The 25041-nt window shown below is 41.1% G+C and overlaps 1 protein-coding gene across 5 annotated transcripts; it reads left to right on the top strand.

Moving 5' to 3' along the window:
- Positions 1-4827: 4827 nt before the first annotated feature.
- On the top strand, positions 4828-24359 carry CCDC34 (coiled-coil domain containing 34). 5 transcript variants are annotated; one of them, XM_081883087.1, is made up of 7 exons: positions 4828-4941; positions 5507-5739; positions 10207-10336; positions 11717-11833; positions 15778-15936; positions 17486-17627; positions 20421-20849. In XM_081883087.1, exons 2-7 carry the CDS (start codon positions 5525-5527, stop codon positions 20630-20632), a joined length of 975 nt encoding a protein of 324 aa, XP_081739213.1. In that variant the 5' UTR covers positions 4828-4941; positions 5507-5524; the 3' UTR covers positions 20633-20849. The 5 variants fall into 5 exon arrangements, with proteins under 5 accessions (XP_081739213.1, XP_081739211.1, XP_081739212.1 ...); XM_081883085.1 differs by lacking the exon at positions 4828-4941 and adding an exon at positions 5103-5246; XM_081883086.1 differs by lacking the exon at positions 4828-4941 and adding an exon at positions 5145-5246 and having other exon boundaries at positions 5510-5739.
- Positions 24360-25041: the final 682 nt, after the last annotated feature.

Raw genomic sequence — 25041 nt, 5'->3', positions numbered from 1 at the left:
TTATTTAGCTTGTACAAAATATGGGATGCTATCAATCTCGTATACTGTAATTTTTGTAAGCCTAAATCATTCATAGTAAAATCAAAGAAAATCAAAAAGCAAGAGAGAAGTATCCTAGAGTTTTGTGTTTTATACTTTATACCTCTTAAATTCAACTTACAGGTTTAAAATGAAAATTCCTGCTGAAAATATTTAATTTATGGTGTGCATGAGTAGTGCTAACTTTGTAATGTTGCTATTGGTTAGGAAACAAACAAAACTAGCCCACAGATGCCAAAATCAACCAGTGTGATAAATATTCACCCTAACCCAGAGTGCTGTCTGTGCTAAGATGCATAGAATTGTAATGTTTGCTTTCCTGGCCATTACTACAGATATATTTGGTGCATGTAGAACTGCTATCTCTATTAGAGTGACTGAGGAAGCCTGTTTTGTGCAATAGCTCTACATGCGTGTTGAAATCTCTTCTAACTGCAAAAATTAGTTTCTGCTACAGAAAAGTAGCATTTGAAAATGATATTGCCAACTGAAATGAGGCTCAGTTGTGTAACTACCAAATCAATTTTAAGTTTAAATTCTTAGTTTATAACAGGATGGAATCTTTTAAAAGGAACTTTATTAAACATACACACATATACACTGAATATGTTGCTGAAAAGTATTTTCGTGGAATTCATGAGTTACAACTTTTATACAACTCTCTATGCCAGTGATATTCATGTGAAAAGAAATCAGTTTCTTCATCAGTATTTGACAAAATGCATATTTTGGTTTATAAGTATTAGACGTTCTGCATTTCAAAGGAAACTCTAAATTTCACAAAATACATAGCCCTGTTTTACAAAGGTGTTTCTATTTATAAATGTTGGCCTACATTAATAGGCTATTGCATAAAACTTGTTTCAAAGTAGAGTTCCCTCAACTATTACTGAAAAAAATTGCTTTAGGTGGCTGTTGTTACACAGAGAAAATGTTAAAATGACATGTTCACGTTCTCACATTTTATATTCAAAACATTTTAAAAAGAAAATTCTCTTGTATACTCTGATATTGAAGGCTTTAGTTGTTGTCACTGAAAATATCTGAGATCACAAGTAACTCCTTAAGGACTTTAAATGTTTAAAAAATGTTTCACCAGGATCTTGTCATATTCTCTCCTACTTGTCTTGTGTAGAAAAACTTTTTTAGTGGGTTGTAATGACATTGTGACACAGGTGGCGCTGTGGGTTAAAGCCTCAGCGCCTAGGACTTGCCGATCGAAAGGTCGGCGGTTCGAATCCCTGCGGCGGGGTGCGCTCCCGCTGCTTGGTCTCAGCGCCTGCCAACCTAGCAGTTCGAAAGCACCTCCAGGTGCAAGTAGATAAATAGGGACCGCTTACCAGCGGGAAGGTAAACGGCGTTTCCGTGTGCAGCTCTGGCTCGCCAGAGCAGCGATGTCACGCTGGCCACGTGACCCGGAAGTGTCTCCGGACAGCGCTGGCCCCTGGCCTCTTAAGTGAGATGGGCGCACAACCCCAGAGTCTGTCAAGACTGGCCCGTACGGGCAGGGGTACCTAATGACATTGTTGCATAATGGGTGGCTAGATGTTCTGTGAATGAAATCCCTAACAACAATCTTCTCAAAAGCACTTTAAAATGTTTCTGCTTGTATATTGATACACTACATGTTGCACTGCTTAAAAGAGCAGGCTTTTCATGATTCCCATAACAAGGCAGTGCATAATGTTAAAACCACAATCGACTCAAAACAAAAGTTGCAATCAGTTGAGCTCCATTTTAATAAGTAAATGAAGTGAAATCATTGTGGAAGAATAGGATAATCATATGGGGAATTTGTGTATAACACAAGAGTTTATCCACTTATCAGATTTTAATAGAAAATATGATGCTTATGATCATCAAAATAGTGCATATGACAAAATGAAGGGAGGATTTGCAGGGCACCTTGTTGCGTGGGTGGTGCCAGTGGGGGCAGGGGGCAAGCACTCTGCAAACAAGAAGCTTGTCCCTCCCATTTCTAGACTCATGTCCTTAACATGTTGGGATAGCTCCGTTTGTAGAGCTGTGACTCAGTCTCAGGGTCTTGGGTTTGGACCCCATGTTGGGCCAGAGATTCCTGCATTGCAGGGGGTTGGACTAGGATGACCCTCGTGGCCCCTTTCACCTCTTACAAATCTGATTCTAAATACACTGGCTATTTTTCTTTTGGATAACTTAACATTTAGGACACAACTTGCCCACCTAGAAATATACTTTGACTTCTGTGTGCCACCATGGGTGGGGTTTTTTTAGTTTTAGTTTTGTACTACACTGCCATAGATAAGACTCCACTTGCGTAGTCTTGAATGGGGTCTGAATATGCTTGGAAATGGCATAGTAGCTGCCTAGCAGTATGACTTCCTTTGTCCTAGTAAATTGTCAGACCAGGGCCACAACACTGGCAGAATAGCTAGTTCCCAAATTCCATCCTTTTCCATTTGCCTGCTTTATCTCTAGCATTTAAAGCTCATTTTACATGTGACACGGACTGTGTAATAAAACTTACCCATGCAGCCTTCTACTCAGCTACTGACTTGTTCAAAGGAGATCTCCAATAGGTGTACAGTGGTACTTCAGATTAAGTACTTAATTCGTTCTGGAGGTCCGTTCTTAACCTGAAACTGTTCTTAACCTGAAGCACCACTTTAGCTAATGGGGCCTCCTGCTGCGGCCGCGCCGCCAGAGCACGATTTCTGTTCTCATCCTGAAGCAAAGTTCTTAACCTGAAGCACTATTTCTGGGTTAATGGAGTCTGTAGCCTGAAGCGTATGTAACCCGAGGTACCACTGTACATTATTATTACTGCGGATGATGATGGCCTAGGCTGGTGGCATGATGGTGGGTTGAGTCATACCCCTACCTGCTGAAGACCTAGAAGATTAACCAGATGCTGTCTAAGGAAGTCTCTCGCTCTTGCTACAATTAAATCTGGACTAAGGGTGATTTCTGCTTAGGCAAACATAAAATCAAATACTGATGGGTTCCCAAATTGGGGACTCCATGCATTAGTTACTTACCGTATTTTTTGCTCTATAAGACTCACTTTTTCCCTCCTAAAAAGTAAGGGGAAATGTGTGTGCGTCTTATGGAGCGAATGCAGGCTGCGCAGCTATCCCAGAAGTCAGAACAGCAAGAGGGATCGCTGCTTTCGCTGCGCAGCAATCCCTCTTGTTGTTCTGGCTTCTGAGATTCAGAATATTTTTTTCTTGTTTTCCTCCTCCAAAAACTAGGTGCGTCTTGTGGTCTGGTGCGTCTTATAGAGCGAAAAATACGGTATTCCTGAACTGAACATACCGGTACCTACTGATTTCTATTATAAGCAGAGATTGTGAAGCAGAAGTTGTACTTGTTCCCACAGCTATTGGTGGGCACTACTGGCATTGCATGATGGCTGATTTCTCAATGCTCACTATAATTTTCTATACAACATCATAGCCTCCCACATTTCTCTGATGGAAAAAGGGATGTCCTACTACTACTACTACTACTACTACTATTAGTATTTACACCACCCATCTGACTGGGTTACCACAGCCACTCCAGGCTTTTTGCTGTATTATATTGTCGGTTCCATAATCCATTGTACCAGTTATGCCCTGAGATAGTGTTGAAAGGAATTCTGAGCCTGTGTTTTTATTTATGGATAAAAGGCAGCATACAAATTTAAACAATAATAGGTGGTGGAGCTGGAAAGTGACACCTGTTGCCCTGGAAGATGGTTTTCCTAATTTAAGTTTCCCAACTGCAGTAAAACCCACCCAGCATAGCCGCCAGTGCTGAGGGTCCCACCTCTCCACATCCCCTGGGTAGGTGCAAACAGTGGCCAAGCTTTGAGAAAGATATATTTAAAAATCCAGCATTACTCGGTTTTATTCCTTACGGATATGTTCCACTGAATGGTTTTTTTAAAAAAATTGATGCACCTGTTTTTTATGGATGGGTATCTTGGCTTAGCATATGCAGATTTCCCTCTCTCTCTTAATCAGGGCCGGATTTAGGTTTGATGAGGCCCTAAGCTATTGAAAGTAATTGGGCCCTTTATATGTCCAGCTGTCCTTTGTCAACAATATATGCTATATGGTAATTTATGGACCTAATAGGCATCTAAAGCCTTTTGCAGATAACAAATAGGAGCCTTTTATTGTTGTTGAGTCATTTAGTCATGTCCAACTCTTCCTTACCCCATGGACCAGAGTGGGCCAGGCACTCCTGTCTTCCACTGCCTCCCGCAGTTTGGTCAGACTCATGTTTGTAGCTTTGAGAACCATCTCGTCCTCTGTTGTCCCCTTCTCCTTGTGCCCTCAATCTTTCCCAGCATCAGGATCTTTTCCAGGGAGTCTTCTCTTCTCATGAGGTAGCCAAAGTATTGGAGCCTCAGCTTCAGGATCTGTCCTTCCAGTGAGCACTCAGGGCTGATTTCCTTAAGAATGGATAGGTTTGATCTTCTTGCAGTCCATGGGACTCTCAAGAGTCTCCTCCAGCACCATAATTCAAAAGCATCAATTCTTCAGCTACACAACACAAAACACTGTTACTGTATGTAGGTTTTATTCTATTTCTTTTTTATCTTACATTTTGGAAATGTACATCGTTTGTTTTTTTCCTTCAATTTTTTTTGAAGGCCCCCAAGAGAGTGGGGCCCTAAGCTATAGCTTGTCTAGCTTATACGTAAAGAAGCATAGTCATTTTATTGCGCTGCTGGTGGCTTGTCCACCGGGACAAGAGGCAGCCCGACACGCGCTCCTTATGGCTCCGCATATTCTGAGCGCTCAGCCCTCCTACTAAAAAGAGCTGCTCCGGCCGAGGCCGGGCCCTCGCCGACTCCAGGCCCGCGCGTGGCTGAGGGCGGGGGCGTTTCTGAAGGAACAAACTATAGTGACGGAGGCGGCGGGCATTGTTGAGGTAATTCAACCAAGCGACGTGGGGCGGGGCTGTGGAGGGGAGGCCGTTTTGGTGTTTCGTTTTGTTTTACTAATTTCGGGAAAGCGAAAAGGGAAGAGGAGACGCGGGGGGAGTAGCCGGGCCCGACTCCCCTCTCTTTCTGAGGACAACAGAGCGGCGAAAGAGGCCCTCAAGGCGGGCAAGCGGGCCGCCGGCGTCGCCGTTGCCATGGCGCCCGTTGCGCGTAGTGGGTGGCGGAGTGGGCCGCGCCGCGGGGACCGCTGGGAGCAGAGCAGGCGCTGCGAGTTTCAAAGCGGCGGCCTCAGGTAGAACGGCCGCTCTCCCGGCGTCGCTGTCCTCGGGGCGGTTGGGGAGTGAGAGCGGCGGCGGCAGCGGCGGCGCCTTAGGGGAGCGAGGTGCGGCCAAAGGCCTGGGGGCCTCGGAGGGATGGAGGGCGAACCGAGCAAGGCCTAGTAGTTGGTCCCTGGGGAGCTGAGGGAACAAAGAGGTTGAGTCCGGAGCTCCCTCAGGTGCGGAAGGCGGTCTTTGAGAAATGCCCGCCGCTCATTCTCACGTTCCTTCCTAGCAGGTCCGTGTCAGCGCCATGCCGACCTCCGTGCCCCCAAGTAGCAGGCGGGGGGCAGCCTATTCCACCCCACCCTCCCCTGCTAGCTCCGACGACGAGGGGGCCGGCAAGTCTTCCTCTTTCTCCCTGATCTCTCCAAGTTTCCACCGAGGTTTCCACCGAGCGAGGCAGGAGGAAGAGGCAACATCAGCTAGCAGGGGATCAGGCATCCCTCAAAGGATTAAACAGCATAGGTAAAGTGTCGCCCCACCCGTGCTGCAGCTCTTAGGCCCTGCTCAAGTGGCCTTGGATTATTTTGTTGCTCAGTATGTTTACATAGAGTAGACCTGCAACTTACACACGTTTCGCTTGTGCACTTTCAGCTGTAGGCGCTTGAGGAAAAAATTAGAAAGGGGGCGGCTGCCCCGGGGGAAATTTGGCATTCCCACCTGCTATCGCACCCAATGTGTTTTGACTATATTGATTTTGGCGTTATGCACTATTGTCAAAACATAACCCCCGTGTAAGCCACGGGTCTGCTGTACTTATTGCTGTTGCTGTTTAGTCATTTAGTCGTGTCCGACTCTTCGTGACCCCATGGACCAGAGCACGCCAGGCACTCCTGTCTTCCACTGCCTCCCGTAGTTTGGTCAGACTCATGTTTGTAGCTTCGAGAACACTGTCCCACCATCTCGTCCTCTGTCGTCCCCTTCTCCTTGTGCCCTCCATCTTTCCCAACATCAGGGTCTTTTCCAGGGAGTCTTCTCTTCTCATGAGGTGGCCAAAGTATTGGAGCCTCAGCTTCAGGGTCTGTCCTTCCAGTGAACACTCAGGGCTGATTTCCTTAAGAATGGATAGGTTTGATCTTCTTTCAATCCGTGGGACTCTCAAGAGTCTCCTCCAGCACCATAATTCAAAAGCATCAATTCTTCGGCGATCAGCCTTCTTTATGGTCCAGCTCTCACTTCCATACATCACCACTGGGAAAACCAGGGCTTTATACGAACCTTTGTTAGCAAGGGCTGTACTTATTGCTTAATACCAAAGACAGTCCCTGCGTGTTTACTAAACAGCAAATGCAATCTGTGCAGCAATGAAACTGAGATACTACAGTATAATACGGTGCAGTATCACATAAAACTACAGTACTGTGCAATAAAGCAATACAAGCCTTTAAATATCTCTGCCTTGAACCCACTGGAATAGCAACCCATTTTGAACTGTATATCATACCGACATGAAAAGTGTTCTACATGCAGAATTCCCCCGGATTGTGGTTGGCAGACTCAACACATGGGTTGCACAACTAGGGATTTGTGGCACGACAGGAGCTGGAGGATCTGTAGAGCTGGCTATGATGTAGCCAGGTGTCACCTTCCTGTCCAGGTGGTCAATAGACTACAGGCAAAATCAGACAAGGCACTGGGGCCTTCTGTGTACCATAATGCATTTTGGACTAGTATTATCTTGTGCTTTGCCTTATAGCATACTGGTCAAAAAACTGATCACTGTGGATTTACATAGATGTTGCATACTACATTCTACATAAAAATGCATTATGTATACGATAGTTGTGCTTGAAATTGTTCTTTTAGTGTTAGTGCAGACCTCCCTTGTTATTCATAATAAGGAAAGCAGCCTGAAACACATGTGGGCTGTGAGAAAGCATGTGTGAGTAGAAGTAGATTTGGATTGCTGAGGCTTAAATTCAAGCCCATGCTTCATCCTGTTCTTATGGACCTCTCATAAAATAAGACAAATGCTTATTACTTTAAAATTGTAAGAAGCAGTAACTGAAAAAGGATTCAGTCTTTACTTCTGAGTAAGGAATATGCACCAATTTTGATGCATTCATGCCCTTCACATTTGACAAACGGTGTATTTGTTTAATACTTTAGCATTCATAACCAGGTGCAAATGTAAAGCTCACTTGAATTTAGGCAAGTTGTGATCTCTCAGCCTAATCAACTTCAGGAGGCTGTTAAGAATTGTAGTTTCGTTTGTTACACTTTTGGTTATACAGTGGTACCTCTGGTTACGTACTTAATTCGTTCCGGAGGTCTGTTCTTAACCAGAAACTGTTCTTAACCTGAAGCACCACTTTAGCTAATGGGGCCTCCCGCTAGCGCCGCACCGCCACCACGTGATTTCTGTTCTCATCCTGAAGCAAAGTTCTTAACCCGAGGTACTATTTCTGGGTTAGCGGAGGCTGTAACCTGAAGCATATGTAACCTGAAGCGTATGTAACCCAAGGTACCACTGTATACCTGTTTGGGCTTTTATTAAGCCACAGAAAGCCTGGTTATTAAAATAATAGAAAGCAACAAGACCTCCATTCAAGGCTGGCATGAAGAAATAGTGAACCTGGTATCTTATTTAAATCCCCCCCCCCAACATTTATATACCACTTGATTGTAATGAAACTTGAGTTGACAAAAACAGTAAAAGTATCAGTAAAAATAAATATTTAAAATATTCAAAGAATGATTAAAATCAGCGATAAGATAAAACCAGATTAAAACACCCAGCTAGTATGTTACCTGCAAATAGTAATATTTAGTAATTCTTTCTCTTATCCTTCCTCCAAAAAACCCTGTAGGAAATATTGCTAAAGATATCTGAGTGTTCCTGGTCTAAGTTCCATTACATATTAACACCATACCCCTAAGCATATTTGCTCAGAAGCAATCTCAGGGAAAGATGGACTAAGAGGTTTTAAAATTTAAAAATGCTATGAGACACCAGTGCCTCATTTTTCCCTATTTAAAAACTAAGCTAAAATAGTAAATATTTGTTTAACTCTTCTAGTATATTGGTATTAGAAAGTCTGTCAAAATGAACCTTTGTCCGGGCATTAGTGAGAGTATTCTATTTTCTATGGCATGTTTATATCAGAGGTAATAGCTTTGATCTTCGACACAGAATAGCTTTGATCTTGAACATGTTTCTCATACTTCTGAAATATTGGTTCAGTGTACAGTGTATGTTAAATGGGTAATACAATATGTTGCTGATTTGTAGACCTCATTAAGTAGTTTGTCTGGTTGACTAATTATTAAATAAATTAGAATGGAAAAATAAATTCATAAATTGTGACTCTTTTAGAAAACACTGGAATATGAATACACTAGCTATTTCAAAAAGATCCTAGTGACTTTCAGTAACATTTTGATGTTGAAACCTTGCCAAGCAATGCTACATTATGTAGACATAGCCCACCTTGCTATGTCACAAAGCCCCCAGTTAGTACGTTATAGCTCAGATAATCCTGAGTATTGTATGTGTAGCTTGTCACATAAAACTGAATTTAGTTATTTAAGAACTATATTCATAAATTGAAAGTCTTTATATGTGAGATTATACCATAAATGTAATTATTTAATGATATCTGATTCCCACGTATCCCCTTAATGGTTAATTATCTGGTTTAGTGAACAGGTTGCAGTCCTGAAATGCATTTTTCTGTGCTCCTTTTGATAGGCTTTCCTCACTGTGCCTACCAGTGTCAAATAGCTTCTTAGGTTCAAGCTACACCTAAACAACTATGCAAGTCAATTTCGGTCTCTTTGTATAAGTGAAATGAGGCTCTGTGATTACAAGTTTCAACAGAGGAATATAGTTCCCTTCTTACTGCTCAAGTTGTTCTTCAGCTGCTTTTCTCCCCTTGGGGAGAGGATTTTAAACAGAAACACAACAGAGAGGATTAATCAGTGTCTTTCTTTCCACCTTCCCATTTTGCTCCTCCCCAGCCTATAATTGTGGCCTTTAATATAAAAGTCAAGAGACCAGTTGCATTTCCATACTGTATTTTACTTTGGTTTTATTTTGTACTTTAATATTATTGTATGCCATTTAGAGAGCTTTGCTATTGTGCATCATAAACATGCTTTTAACTAAGAATAATATTGATACAGTTGTTAAAATAATGTTAAACTACACTCTAGATGGTGCTGCCTTTGATAATGGTTTGGAAACTGTAGTTAGTACAAGTTCGGAATGTGGTATTTAGATTATTAACTAAGACTTTGTGTTACGATACTTGTAGGCAAGTATTAATCAGGTTGTATTGTTTACTGGTCCATATCTGGTCCCAGTTTTTGGTACTGGTCTTGACTTTTGAAGCTCTTCACAACTTAGGATCAGGATCAGACTGATTGAAAACTATATTGCCTCCATGTGGACTGTTTACTTGTGCTTTAAGATCTTCAGTAGATGGTATTATGTCAGTGTCCAGCTGTCTGAGGCATAGTGATGGCTATCAAGAGATGGCCTTCTTTGTAGTGGGTCCATAATCTAATGGTCTCCTCAAAGAAGCTCATCTAGTGCCTACTTCTTTGTCGTTTCAGCATGAGACCAAAGTCCTTTTATTTTTCTAAAACTTCTAGTCAAAACCATAGTCCTTCAGATGTTTTTTTACTTGGTACCTTTTAATTCTACTGTTTTTCCACTGCTGGAATACTTTGTAGGTTAACTGTTTTTGTGTTTTTAAATATAAACTTTCAGACATTTTTATTGAAGGACATTATAAAAGTATCTTAAATATTATACTTTGGTCCTTGTACTTCAATGAATTTTGAAAGTAGTTTGTCAGTTTTAGGAATTGCTTCCAAGCATACTGTACAAAAGTGGAAGATGTACATAATAATACATCTTTGATACCATTAGGTAGAAAATGGCATTCCCATAAAACACTGTCTAATTTTGTACCTGTCACTTCACAGTGCAGACCATTTTAAAGATACAAAAAGGAGAAATCGGCCAATTGTGGAAGAAAATCTCTCGCCATGGGAAGAGTGGTTCCTTTCCAAAGAGAAAGAGTTACGTGCTCGACTACAAGAACGAGCTATGAAGGTGAATACTTATATAATTTACATTTGACAGCAGATTGCCAGGCACCAAAATGTACATTTCCCGTATTATTTGTGAAAAACAGATTTGGATGACTTACCGTATTTTTCGCACCATAGGGCGCACCGGACCATAGGGCGCACCCATTTTGGGGGGGGGAAATAAAGGGGAAAAAATTATTTCCCCCCCCCGGGCTGGGGCGGGGGAAGCTCGAGCTTCCCCCGACCCCAGCCCGCAAACAGGCAGCTCTCTGCAAGCCGTGGGAGCGCTCCGGCTCCTTGCGGAGAGGTCCGCGAAGCCTGGGCGCGCTGAGCTCAGCGCGCGCAGGCTTCGGCATGCTGGCAACTCTCCGCAAGGAGCCGGAGCGCTCCGGCTCCTTGCGGAGAGGTCCACGAAGCCTGGGCGCGCTGAGCTCAGCGCGCGCAGGCTTCGGCATGCTGGCAACTCTCCGCAAGGAGCCGGAGCGCTCCGGCTCCTTGCGGAGAGGTCCGCGAAGCCTGGGCGCGCTGAGCTCAGCGCGCGCAGGCTTCGCCATGCTGGCAACTCTCCGCAAGGAGCCGGAGCGCTCCGGCTCCTTGCGGAGAGGTCCGCGAAGCCTGGGCGCGCTGAGCTCAGCGCGCGCAGGCTTCGCCATGCTGGCAACTCTCCGCAAGGAGCCGGAGCGCTCCGGCTCCTTGCGGAGAGGTCCGCGAAGCCTGGGCGCGCTGAGCTCAGCGCGCGCAGGCTTCGGCATGCTGGCAACTCTCCGCAAGGAGCCGGAGTGCTCCCGCTCCTTGCGAAGAGGTCCGCGAAGCCTGGAGAGCGTGAGGGGTCGGTGCGCACCGACCCCTCTCACTCTCCAGGCTTCAGCGAAAGCCTGCATTCGCACCATAGGACGCACACACATTTCCCCTTCATTTTTGGAGGGGAAAAAGTGCGTCCTATGGTGCGAAAAATACGGTATATTGCTAACTGATGCCATTCACTGGGTGTTGCCACTGTCACATGCTGACAGCTTCTAGGAGCCACAGCTGAGAACTGATTGCGGGGTGGGGTGGATAGGGACCAATGATGCACAAACTACTCAGAAAAAGCACGACATGTCTCCCACCAGAGATACCACTGTTAAAGACAACTTCGGCCCTTTATACATGAAGAAGTGTCTCCAGCCCCATCATTCCCCCTGTGGAATTCCCTCCCATCAGATGTCAAGGAAATAAAAAGCTATCTGACTTTTAAAAGACACCTGAAGGCAGCCCTGTATGGAGAAGGGCTGTTTGATGTTTTACTGTGTTTGATATTTTAATTTATTGGAAGCTGCCCAGAGTGGCTGGGGCAAACCAGTCAGATGGGTGGAATACTAAAAATAGTAGTAGTAGTAATGTTTTGTTGTTGTTATTATAGGAGGTGAATCAGGAAAAGGAGAAAAGGAGGGAAAAACAGGAACGCGAAATAAAAAAAAAGCTGGCTGAAGAGAAGCACAAAGAATGGGTCCAGAAAAAAAATGAAGAGGTGAAAAGGGTGAAGAATTCCATAGCTTTTTTCTTAAATAATGTCTTACATTTTTACATAGCCAGTTATTTCCTTTTTATGTGTACTTGGCCTGGTCTAGGAATAACATAAATTACCAAGCTATCATAAACACTGTTGGATTTCATGCTAATACAGATATTTTTTCCACATTTTTTTCATAGTTCAACAGGAATGAATCGCTTACTTATTCTCCAGGGGTCTGTGCTTAAAGCTTGACACCTATAATGTCAGTGGCAGTAATTAATACGAGTTTATTAAATGGCAGAATATCTGAGCAATCCTACAAATGTCTATTCAAAAGAAAGTTCCATTAAATGGTGCTAATTCCAAAGACTGGGTTGAGGACTGTAGCCTTAGTATTCTTCTAGCTATTTTTAATATCAATAGGCACATCAGTCCTATTCCATTCTGTCCACTTTCAGCATGGAAGCAGACTTAAGTCTACTCCATCCTGTTTCTATACAGAAAACAAAACTACTCATAGGGTGGTCCAGGGGCTACCTCTGAGTCTGTTTTCAATTTTAAAGGTAATTCCATGTAGGGAAACCATTATTTATACAGTCTCCCTGAGAGTGATGGCATGTCATAAATTCTGATGACTCCCAGTTTTGCTATTTGCAATGCACAACAGCAGGAGAGGATGCTCATGTTCCAGATGCTATTCAGGTGGCTGGAATTACCATTAAAAAATGAAAATAGACTCAGAAGCAACCCTCAAGCCCATCTTGTTGTGGAACCTGTAAGAATGTTGATTCCAAAGTGGACTGCAAATCTAGTCTGCTTATTGATCCAGGTGGTTCACATCAGGTGAGTCTGCTTAAAACCAGTTTGTCAATTACACTCCATACCTCCTTTGAACAATGAAAAGTTATATTAGACTGGTATTGTGTCTGGTTGAGATTCAGAGTAGTCTTACTGTAGATCTTCAAAATAGATTAAAAGCATACGGGTTTTGAGAATATGTATGCTAATACTAAATCGTCACCAGGTCACAATCTTTATTTTAGTACATACTTTATTCTATAGATATGCAGAGCTAAAGGAACATTTGTCCTTTCAGTCCACCACTTCCTCACCATATGCAAGAACAAACAGGTTTTGGCATAACATTATTTAAATAAATTATAAGCTTGCCCTTTGAAGCAAAGTGTGGTAGGTTGTGACTAGAATCAATTGGACTGACCAAGTGAAAAGTGTTAACTCTTACAGGGTAAAGTTCAGGGTAAAAAAATTAGTTCAGTTTGAAAGTAGATGAGCTTAGGTTAATATACTCTTTGCATGTTGTATTTTATCTTGGTGGCTAGCCATTTCAGGCAACATTGTGTGGAAATGTGGGATATACATTTAAATAATAAATCAGTAATAATACCTACAGCAGCACAAGTACAGAAATGTTTGTAAAGAAGCACCTTTTGCATAGGTGCACCAAATTTATTGCTTCCTAAGCTGCCATCACCAGCTCACAGAGGAGGTTGACAGTGATGTGGGAAGTAACCACTGCTCCTTCAGGGTTGCATGTGGTACTCCTTTACAATGATTCACTAATGGCATGTGATTGGACCATGCTACAGCAGATCCCAGCAGATCTGTATACCAGTTGTTGGAAACCACAGGAGGGGAGGTTGCTCTTGTGCTCTGGTCCTGCTTGTGGGCTTCCCATGGGCATCTGGGTGGCCACTGTGAGAACAGGATACTGCACTAGATACTTTTTCCCACAGACTCTTCATATGTTCTTACATGTACTTACTAGTATCATAGAACAGTGACATCTGTTTAAACCATAGTAGTATAAACACTTCAAGCCCTGATTTAATTATTGTCAAGTTGGAGAAGCTGATACTAGCAGATGAGGTGTACAGTGCGTGTTCAAACAGGGAAGGACAGCTGAATGAATTAGAATTTCCTCATGACATAGAATGGCATCTGAATAAATGCCAAGCAAAATGGTTAGCAGGATTATAGAAAAGGGATAATGACAAAGGTATTTGGTTTATGTATTGCTTCAAATCACATTAGAGGGTGGGGTAAGTTTTGTAAAGGTTTTTCTTAAGAGAAGAATCTTAATACGGTCTGCTCACCCTTGAATATCTTGGCCGAAACTACTTTCATTTATAATATAACCACCTCTCTGAGAACTCGGAGTAGCATACATGGTGTCATCCCTCTCCAGCATTGCTTGTGCATAAATTGGCTAGGTTGACAGCTATTAACTCAATGTATCTTGGGGAGGTTCAAGGCTGAACCTGTGACTTAGCAGTTGAAGTCCCAACACTCCAGCCACTACACCAAACTTACTCTTCTTTTCGTTTTGTATAAAGGACACTAGTAGGCACAGGAAAATAAGTGAAAGCGTTCTTAGTGCAGTGTTGAAATTCTTTAAAACAGTAATGTGTAAGTCAATGGAATCATTACTGTTTTATTAATCTGATCTTTTTTATTTTCCTTATTTATTAAATTTCTATACCACCCTTCAAGAATCACAGGGTGTTTACAATATAAAAATACATGCAATAATAACAAACTAGCCTGGTATGCATTGCTGCTGTTTGCAAGTACCACTGTTTGCAGTAATGAATGTTTGTAAAGGGTAGAAGGTATTGTAAAGGTATTGCATTATCCCTCTATTCCTTTTAAGTTTTTGATTGAAATAAAGTTGAAAAGGGGTATGCCTGCAAGCTTCATTTGTTTGTGTTATCTCTAATAATGTTCTTGGGTGGAGTAGTGGGAACTGAAGTCTTTCATCCTAAAAATAACTGGTATTTTTAGAATTAATTTGATAGAACTCTGATTGTCAATGGCATTAAAGGGTATATAAACTCATCAGTAATTTAAAAAATAGATCATATCACTAATGAAGACAAGATCAAAGCATTTTTTCTGAGAAGCAGACTGAAAACACACATGTATTTTGAAGTGTAGACATGACAAATATGTGGCTTTCTAGCTCTTTTTATCAGGACCAAAAACTCACTGAGGTAATGGACTGTCTATACAAGTTGTATTTTTCTCTTAACTAATAAATTGTGGAACAAATAAAACTTTAAACAACATTTAATATGATATTAATCATAGAAATAAATAGGCAGAATTGAACCAGGGTCTCCATGCCAATCACTCTGAAACAAGCCTGAGCAGTGGGAAGAACTTGATTTAGGGCCTGACACACCCTTCTATGTTCTAGCCTGTGTTCTGGGTTCCCCTTGGCTAATCCGGGCATAAGGCCCTTTTCCAAGAAAATGTGAAGCCAAGCAATCTAGGCGGTCTCTTTCATGAAGCATGAGTACATTAGCAAATACTGATTTCCCAAGCCAGTTTATTAATTTACAGGGAACATAAAAACTCACAGCATAAAAAAAAATTGCTTACACTTTTATTGTAGATTGTCAAAGGCAGCCAGAGCTTTCTGTTATTTAACTGGTCCTTTTGTTTATAGTGTCCAGAGGTTGCTGCATGGAGTTATCTGTAGCTGTCCATGCTTGGCCTAGCTGCAGGTAACTCATCTCTTCATCTGGATAACCATCTACAAACTGGTCATATCTCTTTCACTGTAAAAACACAACACAAAACACACACAAAGAAACCACCAACTTGAGTAATCATATCAAGACTTTCATACCACCTGTGCAACATTCATGTGAATCAGTAGTGTCAGTACAATGGGAAAGCACAGTGTTTCCAGATACCAGGGGCTATTCACATTTGAGCTGAATGCTGCAAGAAGAATGACAGAAGCGACCTATCTGGACCAGTGAATTACCTTAATCTGGGTTTTATCACTTCAGTAGGTCAGGTCATAAATACTTAGTGTACAAGAAGAAAAAATCTACAAATAGAGAACAAGGATATGAGGGGAAAGGGTTCTAGTCTAGTCATCTTTTTGTAGGAGTTGTTATTACTGCTCTCTCTTATATGTTTTCTATTATTATCTACAGGAAAAACGGGAAAGGGAACTTAAGCTCAGCAAAGAGATGGCAGAAAAAGCAGCCAAAGAACTTGAGAGAGCACAATCAAAGGAAAAGTCACGAGAGATGTATCAGGAATGGCTAAAGAAAAAGAAAATGGAAGAAGGTCAGAAGAAGAAGGAAGAGAAGGTAACTTTTATCCCAGTTTTTCATTTGAAGAGATGCTGATCTGGTTTTGGTTGCTCTTAGAGGTGTAACCCACACATAGTTCTCATCTGGAATGAGTTCCCGTTTTGAGGATTTTTCTTATCCTCTACTTTGCAGCTTGGCTTACTTGATGAATTTATCTGTATAGCTTTGTTGATTAAGTTAGTCTTGGGATCATAGAGAAATTTATAGCATACTGCATGTGCAATATTGTAAAAGAGATGCCTTTCAGAGAGATTAATGGGTGATGAAGATGTATGCTTATGTGAGGAGTAATCAGTTTTTGTTGCAGAAAAGGGACTGGGGTACAGTGAAGCTTGTGAACATTGAAGTGTTATTGAAGTTTATTAAATGCACACTTCATTTTCTAGCTCCCCTTCATGGTATAACTGTTATTCACAGCTACATAAGATTCACTGGATTTCTAAAAGAATTGTGTTTTTCTTCAACTGGTGCCAGTTTGTAGATTTTGCAGATATACGGATATACCATTCTCTGAAAGGTGTATTTTTAAACCAACAACATATCTTGTTGGACTGATATTGTGATGCAACTGAAACATGTTACTCCATAACAATAGTAATAACAAAATTTATATAGTGTTTTTTGATTGTTCACAGCCTTCCACCCATATATCATGTCAGTAATCTGGACGCAATGCAAGGGGTTGGTTTTGACCTTTAAGGTCCTTCACGGCTTGGGACCAGGCTAGCTGAAGGACTGCCCTTTTCCACATGTACTTACCTGGACCCTGAGATCTTCAAACATCCTTCTCCAAGTGCGCCCACTGAGTGAGGTGTGGCAGGTGGCTATGGGAGAGGGAACCTACTTGGTGGTAGCACCCTAGATGTGGGATGTTCTACCCAGAAAGGCTCACCTGGCACCTGGTTTATTCTCATTTTGGCACCAGGTGAAAATCTTTTTTATTTTATTTTCCCAAGCCTTTTAATCTCTTTTGGCATTAAGGTGTTTTAACTCTACAACTCATTTCTTTAAGCTGTATTTATACTTCTAGTATCTTATTACTGAATTTTAAATTGATTTCTTTCTCGATTTATGCTTCCCTGAGAACTTTGTTATAGGGTGTCCTCTAAATACTGTAAATAAACTCTTCTTTAAGGTAGGTCAGTAACATCTCCATATTACAGATTGTAGGACTTAAATAATAGTGTTCACCTGGTGAATTCATTGCTGAGATTACATTTGAATTAGGGAGAGGATGCATCACTACACTGTGTCCTGATAGTACATTGGTGGCCTTGTTTTGTAAATCATGAAAACATACATGAAACTTTTGAAACACCAAATGCATAAACCAGCCAAAATTAGAGACTTTAAAATCTTGTTTATGTCAGTGTTGGAATTAGAACATGAGTTTAAATCTTTCAAATTCAAATCAGTAGGACTTACAGGTGCTTAACTATAATTGGATTGTACCCAGAGTAATTGGTTACAGTGGTGAAGTAATACATCTGGAAGAAGACAGTTGTATTAAGACATTTTGGCATTCTTGGCTCTTTTCCTTTTGTAGGAGAAGGAAAAACAACGGGAAGCTGAACTACAAGAGAAAAAAGAAAAATCAGAGCAGATGTTCAAAGAATGGCTGCAAAATTCCAAAACTAAGCCCCGCCAAGCATCAGCTGGCTGTGCCTCTGCAGATGGGAAAGATACTGGTTTGTATCTGTACTAGACAGACTAATACAGTCTTCATAACTTGTGTAGCAGGAGCAGTTTTCTGATACTTTTAGTATTTATTTTTGAATATTTTGTTTTAAATGTTCATCTGCTAGAATGCCTTAGCCATAGATGTGGATACAGACAGGCCACAAACAGTAGATGTTGCCCCACATAAAGGAATGTGTATATTTGGTCCCATTCCACACCCCAAATAACTTAAGATTATATCATTGGAAATCTACTTTTGAAAGCATTCATTTTGGTCAGTAGAGTTCAGTAAAATATACTGGCACATACATTCTTGTTCTTTGCAGTGCCTATTCTTCCAAGAATGCTTTTCTATTCATATATTTATTAAATGTTTAATCTGCCTTTATACTGATTAACATCTTCCAGAGTTGATGGCAGCCTCCTCAATTAGAGAAGACTCCTTGCTGCAGAAGTTTAAGCTAAACTTGTGAGCATCTGACAGAAGCCATGCAGTGCTAATGGGAGCAAAAAGCAGTTCCATAGTTTCATTGCACTCACTTTTCCTCTTCACATGAGTAATGACTGAAGAGGGCTAAAGATTATGGTTTCTGCCTGCACCTAAAACAGGCAGACCTTTCAAGGCAAATGTAGCCACCACCTTTGAGACAGACTCATAAGTTTGGACCTCAGCTCATGATAGGCCTATTGAAGGTTTTACCAATAAAGAAAATCGGCCTCTCTCTTATATCGGCCCAGAGCTAATTTTTGTGCAGTGTAGAAGTTGTCTTTGGGTAGATATAATCCTGAGTCAAGTTATGCAGGCTTATGCCCTTTTGAAATCAGTTGGCCTGACACCATGTGCATGACTCCAGCCTGCCTACCCACCCTTGATCCTTTTTTCAATAAAACACATCCTGTTACAGCCAGAAAAGCATATTTGTTGTTTCTGGCCTTATTTTTCCCCTAGAAAAAAATAAGCATACTTGTCATTTAAACGACATTTCTTTCATAGTTATTTGCCAAATGTGTTGCACTTATAAATATGTTAACCTAAACTATTTGCTGGGAGAGGCTGCTGTTCCTTTTGAACACAAAACAGCACACCAGGCACAAAACCAGTTGCTGTTTTGCTTTGGTTTGATTATAGATAGTGGTGCATACTTCTTTCATGCTTTGTCTTGGGACATTGTTACAGTACTTGCAGACAGCTGCTGTCACTTGTCTAAGTAATTTATTAAAAATATTCTTCCCAGTTTTGTTCACAGTAGAGAACATATTCCAGACTTTGTTTTGACCACTCCAATGAAATGTATTTACATTTCTTTCCAGACAAATAGGATTGTTATGGCAAAGGCACCACATTCCTGCTGCCATAATTTAGGTATAGCCCATGCAGCACGCTCTCCTTCTCTGATAAACAGTGATAAAAATTAAGCAATGATGAAAATAAACTGACCTTTAACATTAGCATTTTGGGTAGCAAATTCAGGACTCTCACACTGGTGAATGGAAGGAAATTGACAGAAGAGGAGTTTTGTGTCTCTTCCTGTCCCCCTGAAATTGTCTCTGGAGGGTTGGAGCATGACATAGATCGCTTGGGGAGGGAGGTCACCTAAAATTGGGCAATGCACCTTGCTCAAACCAAGCTCTACTCACACGTGATGCCTCCACCCAGTTTTGTGTGACTCCCCCTTGCTCCCACTGGCAGCCTCCTGTGCCTCATGCCACTCTGTTTAGGAAAGTTTCCTTACCCTCCAGGGAGTGATGACAGCAAAGTTCCCTTCCATGAACTTTCTTAAATTCATGGGATATCAGGATCCGAGACACTGTTCATTATACTGCTGAGATCTACAGAGTGGAAGTATATTTGTGTATTTATTGTCCTGTAAATTGCCCAGGGATGTATTAAAGACATCCTTAAAGGCCATTGTAAGGTATCGTGAGATCTCAGTTGATCTTTCAGGTGAAGAAAGTTAAATAGGATACAATATAGGCCAGCTGATCCCTTATTTGTTACAGACTATAAAATTGTATATAAGGTATAAGCTCTGAAAGTGAAAATAAATCCTGGTTCATTGAATGTAGGAAAGGAACTATGCAGACTATAACTGCTGGAAGGATTTGTAGTCTTAGGTAGATGGTACATTTTAAAAAACCCAAAAAACTTTTGTGTAAAATTTCATTAAAGTGGCAGAGTTCTTGGGCAGAACAATCATAAGCTGTTGATGGGGGATGCTGTGCAGAGAGAGAAATCGCTACTTCCAAAGTGCTGGCAACTTCTGCAAGCCATGGGGGGGGGGGGGAGAGATATGGCTTATTTATTTATATCTATTTTGCATTTCAATGACACTAATGAAAGAAGAAATAAGCCAACTCTGCAGATAGCGTTCTTTCTCACTTTGGGTGGAGGTGTCAGGAGACAATGGAACTTTAGACAGCTCCAAGGTCTCCCTGATACAATGCTGACATCTCTCCCTGTGTCTGGTTCTGCTGTGCTTGGAGAACCACTTTCAGTAAAGCAGTAGCTGAGCTTTCCACTCCTGCACATAGCAGAGCTCTGCCTGCACAACTCCCTCTTTGCCTGTAGAGAGGTGGATCTACAGCATCTTCCAGCCCCTCAGCTGCCCTCCCATGAAGCATAGAATGATCCCTGAATCTTAACTTAGAATGACTAACCCTGCAGTCTTGTCTACTCAGAGACGAGCCTTTCTTTGTTCAGTGGGTTTTGTTCTTAGGTAAGTGTTTAGGATTGCACCCTAAGAAACAATGTTATTGCTAATAGTTTAGATTGAAACACTGTGCTTCTTTAAACATTCCAGGCTATCCAGAAGGAAGTACATATCCAGCTCCAGCCTTTTACAATCCAGTCCCTTGGAAACCAGTTCATGTGCCTCCTCCCAAGGAAGAGAAGTATGTTTCAGTGAAGAAAAATAAGAGGCCTAAATCCAGTCACACATATAGACCTTCAATGCCTTTTCATAAATCCAAAAGCAGTCTTTATATTGGGTCATTGTGCAGAATCCAGAGATAGTTCAGGGCTCATTATTTTTATTTTAACTTGGCCTTATAGTGTAATTTATGATATATTACTGACAACATTTTGTGAACAGCTATCCTTAATTGTAGGCAAATGTTTTTGATTTTCTTGTTAAAATAAGGCACGCAGGACAAAATCAGTGTCATTTTAATGTATTATATGTAATGCATTGTGAGCCATATTTTAAACAATAAAAAGTAATTATTTTCAATCTTTCCCTAATATTCTTCTACTTTAGGTACTGTATTTGCAGATGCAACTTCTAGTGCTCCTGTGCTTAGCGTTGAGATTGTTGCTTTAGAAGTTTATAGTAATGTCAGAGTAAGAAGGCATATATTTTCTAAGAGTGAGATTTTGGATTTAAGCTCATTTGGGCCTGTTAACAGCTGTGGGACTATGTGTGCTTTAATCTAACTGTACTTATGCAACCAGTTTGCAGAGTGTGACGTCAAGGAACTTTCTGATACCACTTCTGTTAAATGATTTGTGAAATGCTCCCCTTTGCTCTACTATAACCTGCTATGGAATAACCAAACAGTATTTATTTTATGTAGCACTGTTGTAGCTTTCCAGAGTGTACTACATTTTCTGCTCCTCTAGGCTCTTTTCTGGTGAATTTTAAATACTAACTACTTCTTTGTGGATTTCTAATAAGTAAATAGTGGTTTAAAAAAGGTAAAGGACCCCTGACAATTAAGTCCAGTCGCAAACGACTCTAGGGTTGCGACACTCATCTTGCTTTTGTGGCCAAGGGAGCCAACGTTTGTCTGCAGACAGTTTTTCCAGGTCATGTGGCCAGCATGACTAAGCTGCTTCTGGCGAAACCAGAGCAGCACACGGAAACGCCGTTTACCTTCCCACCAGAGTGGTACCTATTTATCTACTTGCACTTTGACGTGCTTTCGAACTGCTAGGTTGGCAGGAGCTGGGACTGAGCAACAGGAGCTCACCCCGTCGCGGGGATTCGAACCACCAACCTTCTGATCAGCAATCCCTATGCTCTGTGGTTTAACCCACAGTGCCACCCATGTGTGGCTTATTTAACAGTTTTGAATACGTCTTCCTTAGTGCAGTGTTTTGACAAGCATTTTTTTAAAAAAAAAAATCTTTACTTTAAATATAAAAGTAAAGAATTTTTTAAAAAATGCTTGTCATAATAATATAATAAAAACAATTACTAGAAAATGTAATTAGTATTCTTTCTGACTCTTTTTGGCTGCTATTTCTGTAACTATGGTGCTACCTAGCCTCCTGTATATTGTGAACTATATTCCAGTCAGATTTAATATACTTATTCGGGCTAAACCCCTCTCCCAAGTGGCTTGTATCTTGTTGCATCTTTTAGAACCATAATCTGTTGTCTATTAATTAACAACAAAAGTGCCTTCCCCAAAACTTTAAAAAGTGGTTAAAACATCTGTAGGCTTATTTAGTTGTTACTGTACAGATTGTTACTGCTCATTCAACCCTAAATGCAGAAAAAGCAAGCCATTTCATCAGAATCTGTTCTAAACAAATAACTAGGCCCGGAGATTTTGGGTGGAATTCAGCATTGTGCTGAGGAGATCATTGCCAGCACAAGTATTTCAGCTAGCCAGATGGGAACAATCTCCTTTTGCTACATGCACTGTTCTGGGGTTTCTCTTGACCCCCCTAAGCAGATACGGGGATAACACATATGGATGAGAGGATGGCATGTCTCTTGCACTAGCAGAACTTACTGTGCTGGCTTCCACTAGCTCTACAATTTAGTTGAATCTGGTGCATTAGCTCTTCTGTTCCTTTAAATGTGAGACGATAATCTGCCTGTAATGCCTTCTTATTCCTTTTAACACTGGGATGGGGAACCTTAGGCCTGGGGGCTAAATGTGACCCTTCATGCCTCTGTCTGGTCCTCAGATTCACCCAAGCAACTCCCCTCATCAGCCCGGTTATGCACCATCAAGCACTTTTGCTTGGTAGGAGTGCGTCTTTCAACTCTCAATGCTTCTTGCCTACCTGGTTGGAGGATAACAAGGGATAGGTGGGTGTGAAGAATAGTAGCCTCCTGTACAAGGGTAAAATTCACATTTATTGCTCTGTCCACTTTTGCCTCCATCCCATGCACCACTGGCATTTGACTCCCAGAAGGGAATGTAGCCATACATTTCTGCAATTTTGATCCATTTCTTATTTTGATTCATTTGTGTGTAATAAAGGGGGGGGGGAGAGAAAGATTTTCCAGAAAGCAAAGTTTATAAACATCTAAGTCTTTTTACCAACTAGTATATTTTTTATGTTTTTACAGTTGTTATTGTAGTACTATGTTTTTATGTTGTAGTTTGCTTGTTATTTTTTCCATAAATGCAAAATTTATAGATCTCTAAAAGTAGAAAAACTAAAGAACTAGAATATTTGTAAAATATAGTCAGAGTAACCATTTTAAAAACAACAGAATAATTTCATGCAACTTCACAAAATTACCTCTATTTAAAAAACTAACCAACAATATAAACCCTTTTCTCATTTATTTTGTAAGTAGTCATTTCAAAGAATATAAAGTTTCATAACTTAGTTACAATTAATTAATTAATTAATTATTATTTATTATTATTTATACCCCGCCCATCTGGCTGGGCTTCCCCAGCCACTCTGGGCGGCTTCCAAAAAAATATTAAAATACTATAATACACCAAACATTAAAAGCTTCCCTAAAAAATTTGCAATTATGAATATATAATCCGTACTATAAGCATCAAAATTAATGCTTTAAATTTAAACATGACTTTTTTTTACATTTATTATTTCATTTCATTGTCTTCTGCAGTTCATATAGCTCTGATTCGGCAACCCACCAAATAAGCAGTTCACAAGTTCTAATGCTTGTTTTCCAAGAAAGATGAGTCATAAAGAATTCTTAAATCATAGTCCTGGGTCTACTCCAGCTTGGAGGGAGGCCTAGGCAAAATGCCTTTTCATGGGCGTCCCCCCTCTCAGTCAGCCCTGGCAAGCTTACCTGGCAATGGGCAGCAGTACGTACTTCAAAGTGTGATCAGCAATTAGGTCAACCTGACATTTAATGCTTACAACAAAACATTGCTTTCAGGAATTATTGAAAACACTTAACTAGTATTGTTTGGGGCACCAGGTCAGAAATCTTTTTGGGGGTGGGCGGCAAGGGGCTGGGACTGACAGGGCATTTTCAAGAAGGGACCCTGATAGAGTGCTGGGGCCCTGGCATCCTCCCAAAGATACTGGGTGCTAACATTCTCTCTGAGCAGGGATGTGCATTACTTTCCATCCTTTACTCCATTTCACTGACTTTCAAATCGCTATTGAAATGGTAGTCTTCCACAAATATCTGCATAAGGAATACTGTATTTTCAAGATCATGGAGACAGAAGATAACTGCTAAACAAGTAGCTGTGTAATCTCTTATTTGTATCAGGCCAGTATTCAGAGAAAGGCTTCTGTTTGGGTAGTGTTTGGCTGCCTTTTAGGGATTAGTTTAAATGACTGTTGAAAGCTTATTTTTAGTATGTATATTAAGCAGGGATCATTGCACTGGTTCTCGTAGCTCATTGTTTACCTGGTCTTTGTAATTGCAGAGTTTCAGTCTCAACCAAAGTTCGCCTGTTTGGGAGCGATGAAGACGTGCATCGGACATAAGGCTGTTAGTCACTAACTCCTCTGCTTCCCACAGCATAGCATGCATCAAATAAAAAGAAGGCATAGCACAGCATTACAGTGAGTGGTAGCATTGATGGGGATGTGTAGACATAGGGTACTGTATATAGAGAGCGGTTTACATTATTTTTCTGATGATTAGATTCAATAAACACCTGGTCTTCGCCTCACATTGCTCACTCCCTGTGGCTCATATGCCACGAACGTCTCCCTCGTCTCTTTGCTGATGCTCCTGAGCCAAGGAGAAAGCAAAGTAATTGTGTTGTGTGATTAAGCAGTATCACATAATATACCTCATAAAATATCCATGTACTTACCTTATGTGGTGATTGTTCTGGACATATTATCTGCTATGCATAAAGTGGAATTTTCCATTGTCTCTTAAAAGTTCTGTTTAGATCAATCAAAAACTCACAGGGGTGCAGGCATGTGGCAAGCTCTACAATACCCTAAAAAGAAGGGCAGCTTGCATTCAAATGCTACTATTGGTGTCAAAGGTCCTTTCCTGAAATCCTTTCTTAGTTATATTATCACACTATTTTTGCTGTAAATGCACACAGAATTATTATTTGGGCACTACCATTGATGATCTCCAGCAGGCTAGGGACAAAGGTGAAAGCTGTTTCCTAGTTCTGCTGGATCTCTCAGCGGCCTTTGATACCACTGACCACGACATCCTTCTGGACTAGCTAGAGGGGCTGGGAGCTGGGGTTACTGTTATACAGTGGTTCTGCTCC

This window comes from Podarcis melisellensis (genome assembly GCF_964234715.1).
Source record: "Podarcis melisellensis genome assembly, chromosome: 1".
In the NCBI taxonomy this organism is placed as follows: domain Eukaryota; kingdom Metazoa; phylum Chordata; class Lepidosauria; order Squamata; family Lacertidae; genus Podarcis; species Podarcis melisellensis.
The sequence above is the reverse complement of the archived record's forward strand: the minus strand, read 5'-3'. Positions and strand labels throughout refer to the sequence as shown.

Coding starts and splice junctions, on each gene's coding strand:
- CCDC34 (XM_081883087.1), top strand. CDS start 5,525: ATGCCGACCTCCGTGCCCCCAAGTAGCAGGCGGGGGGCAGCCTATTCC. Junction 5,740..10,206: donor CAAAGGATTAAACAGCATAG/GTAAAGTGTCGC, acceptor GTCACTTCACAG/TGCAGACCATTTTAAAGATA. Junction 15,937..17,485: donor AGAAGAAGAAGGAAGAGAAG/GTAACTTTTATC, acceptor TTCCTTTTGTAG/GAGAAGGAAAAACAACGGGA.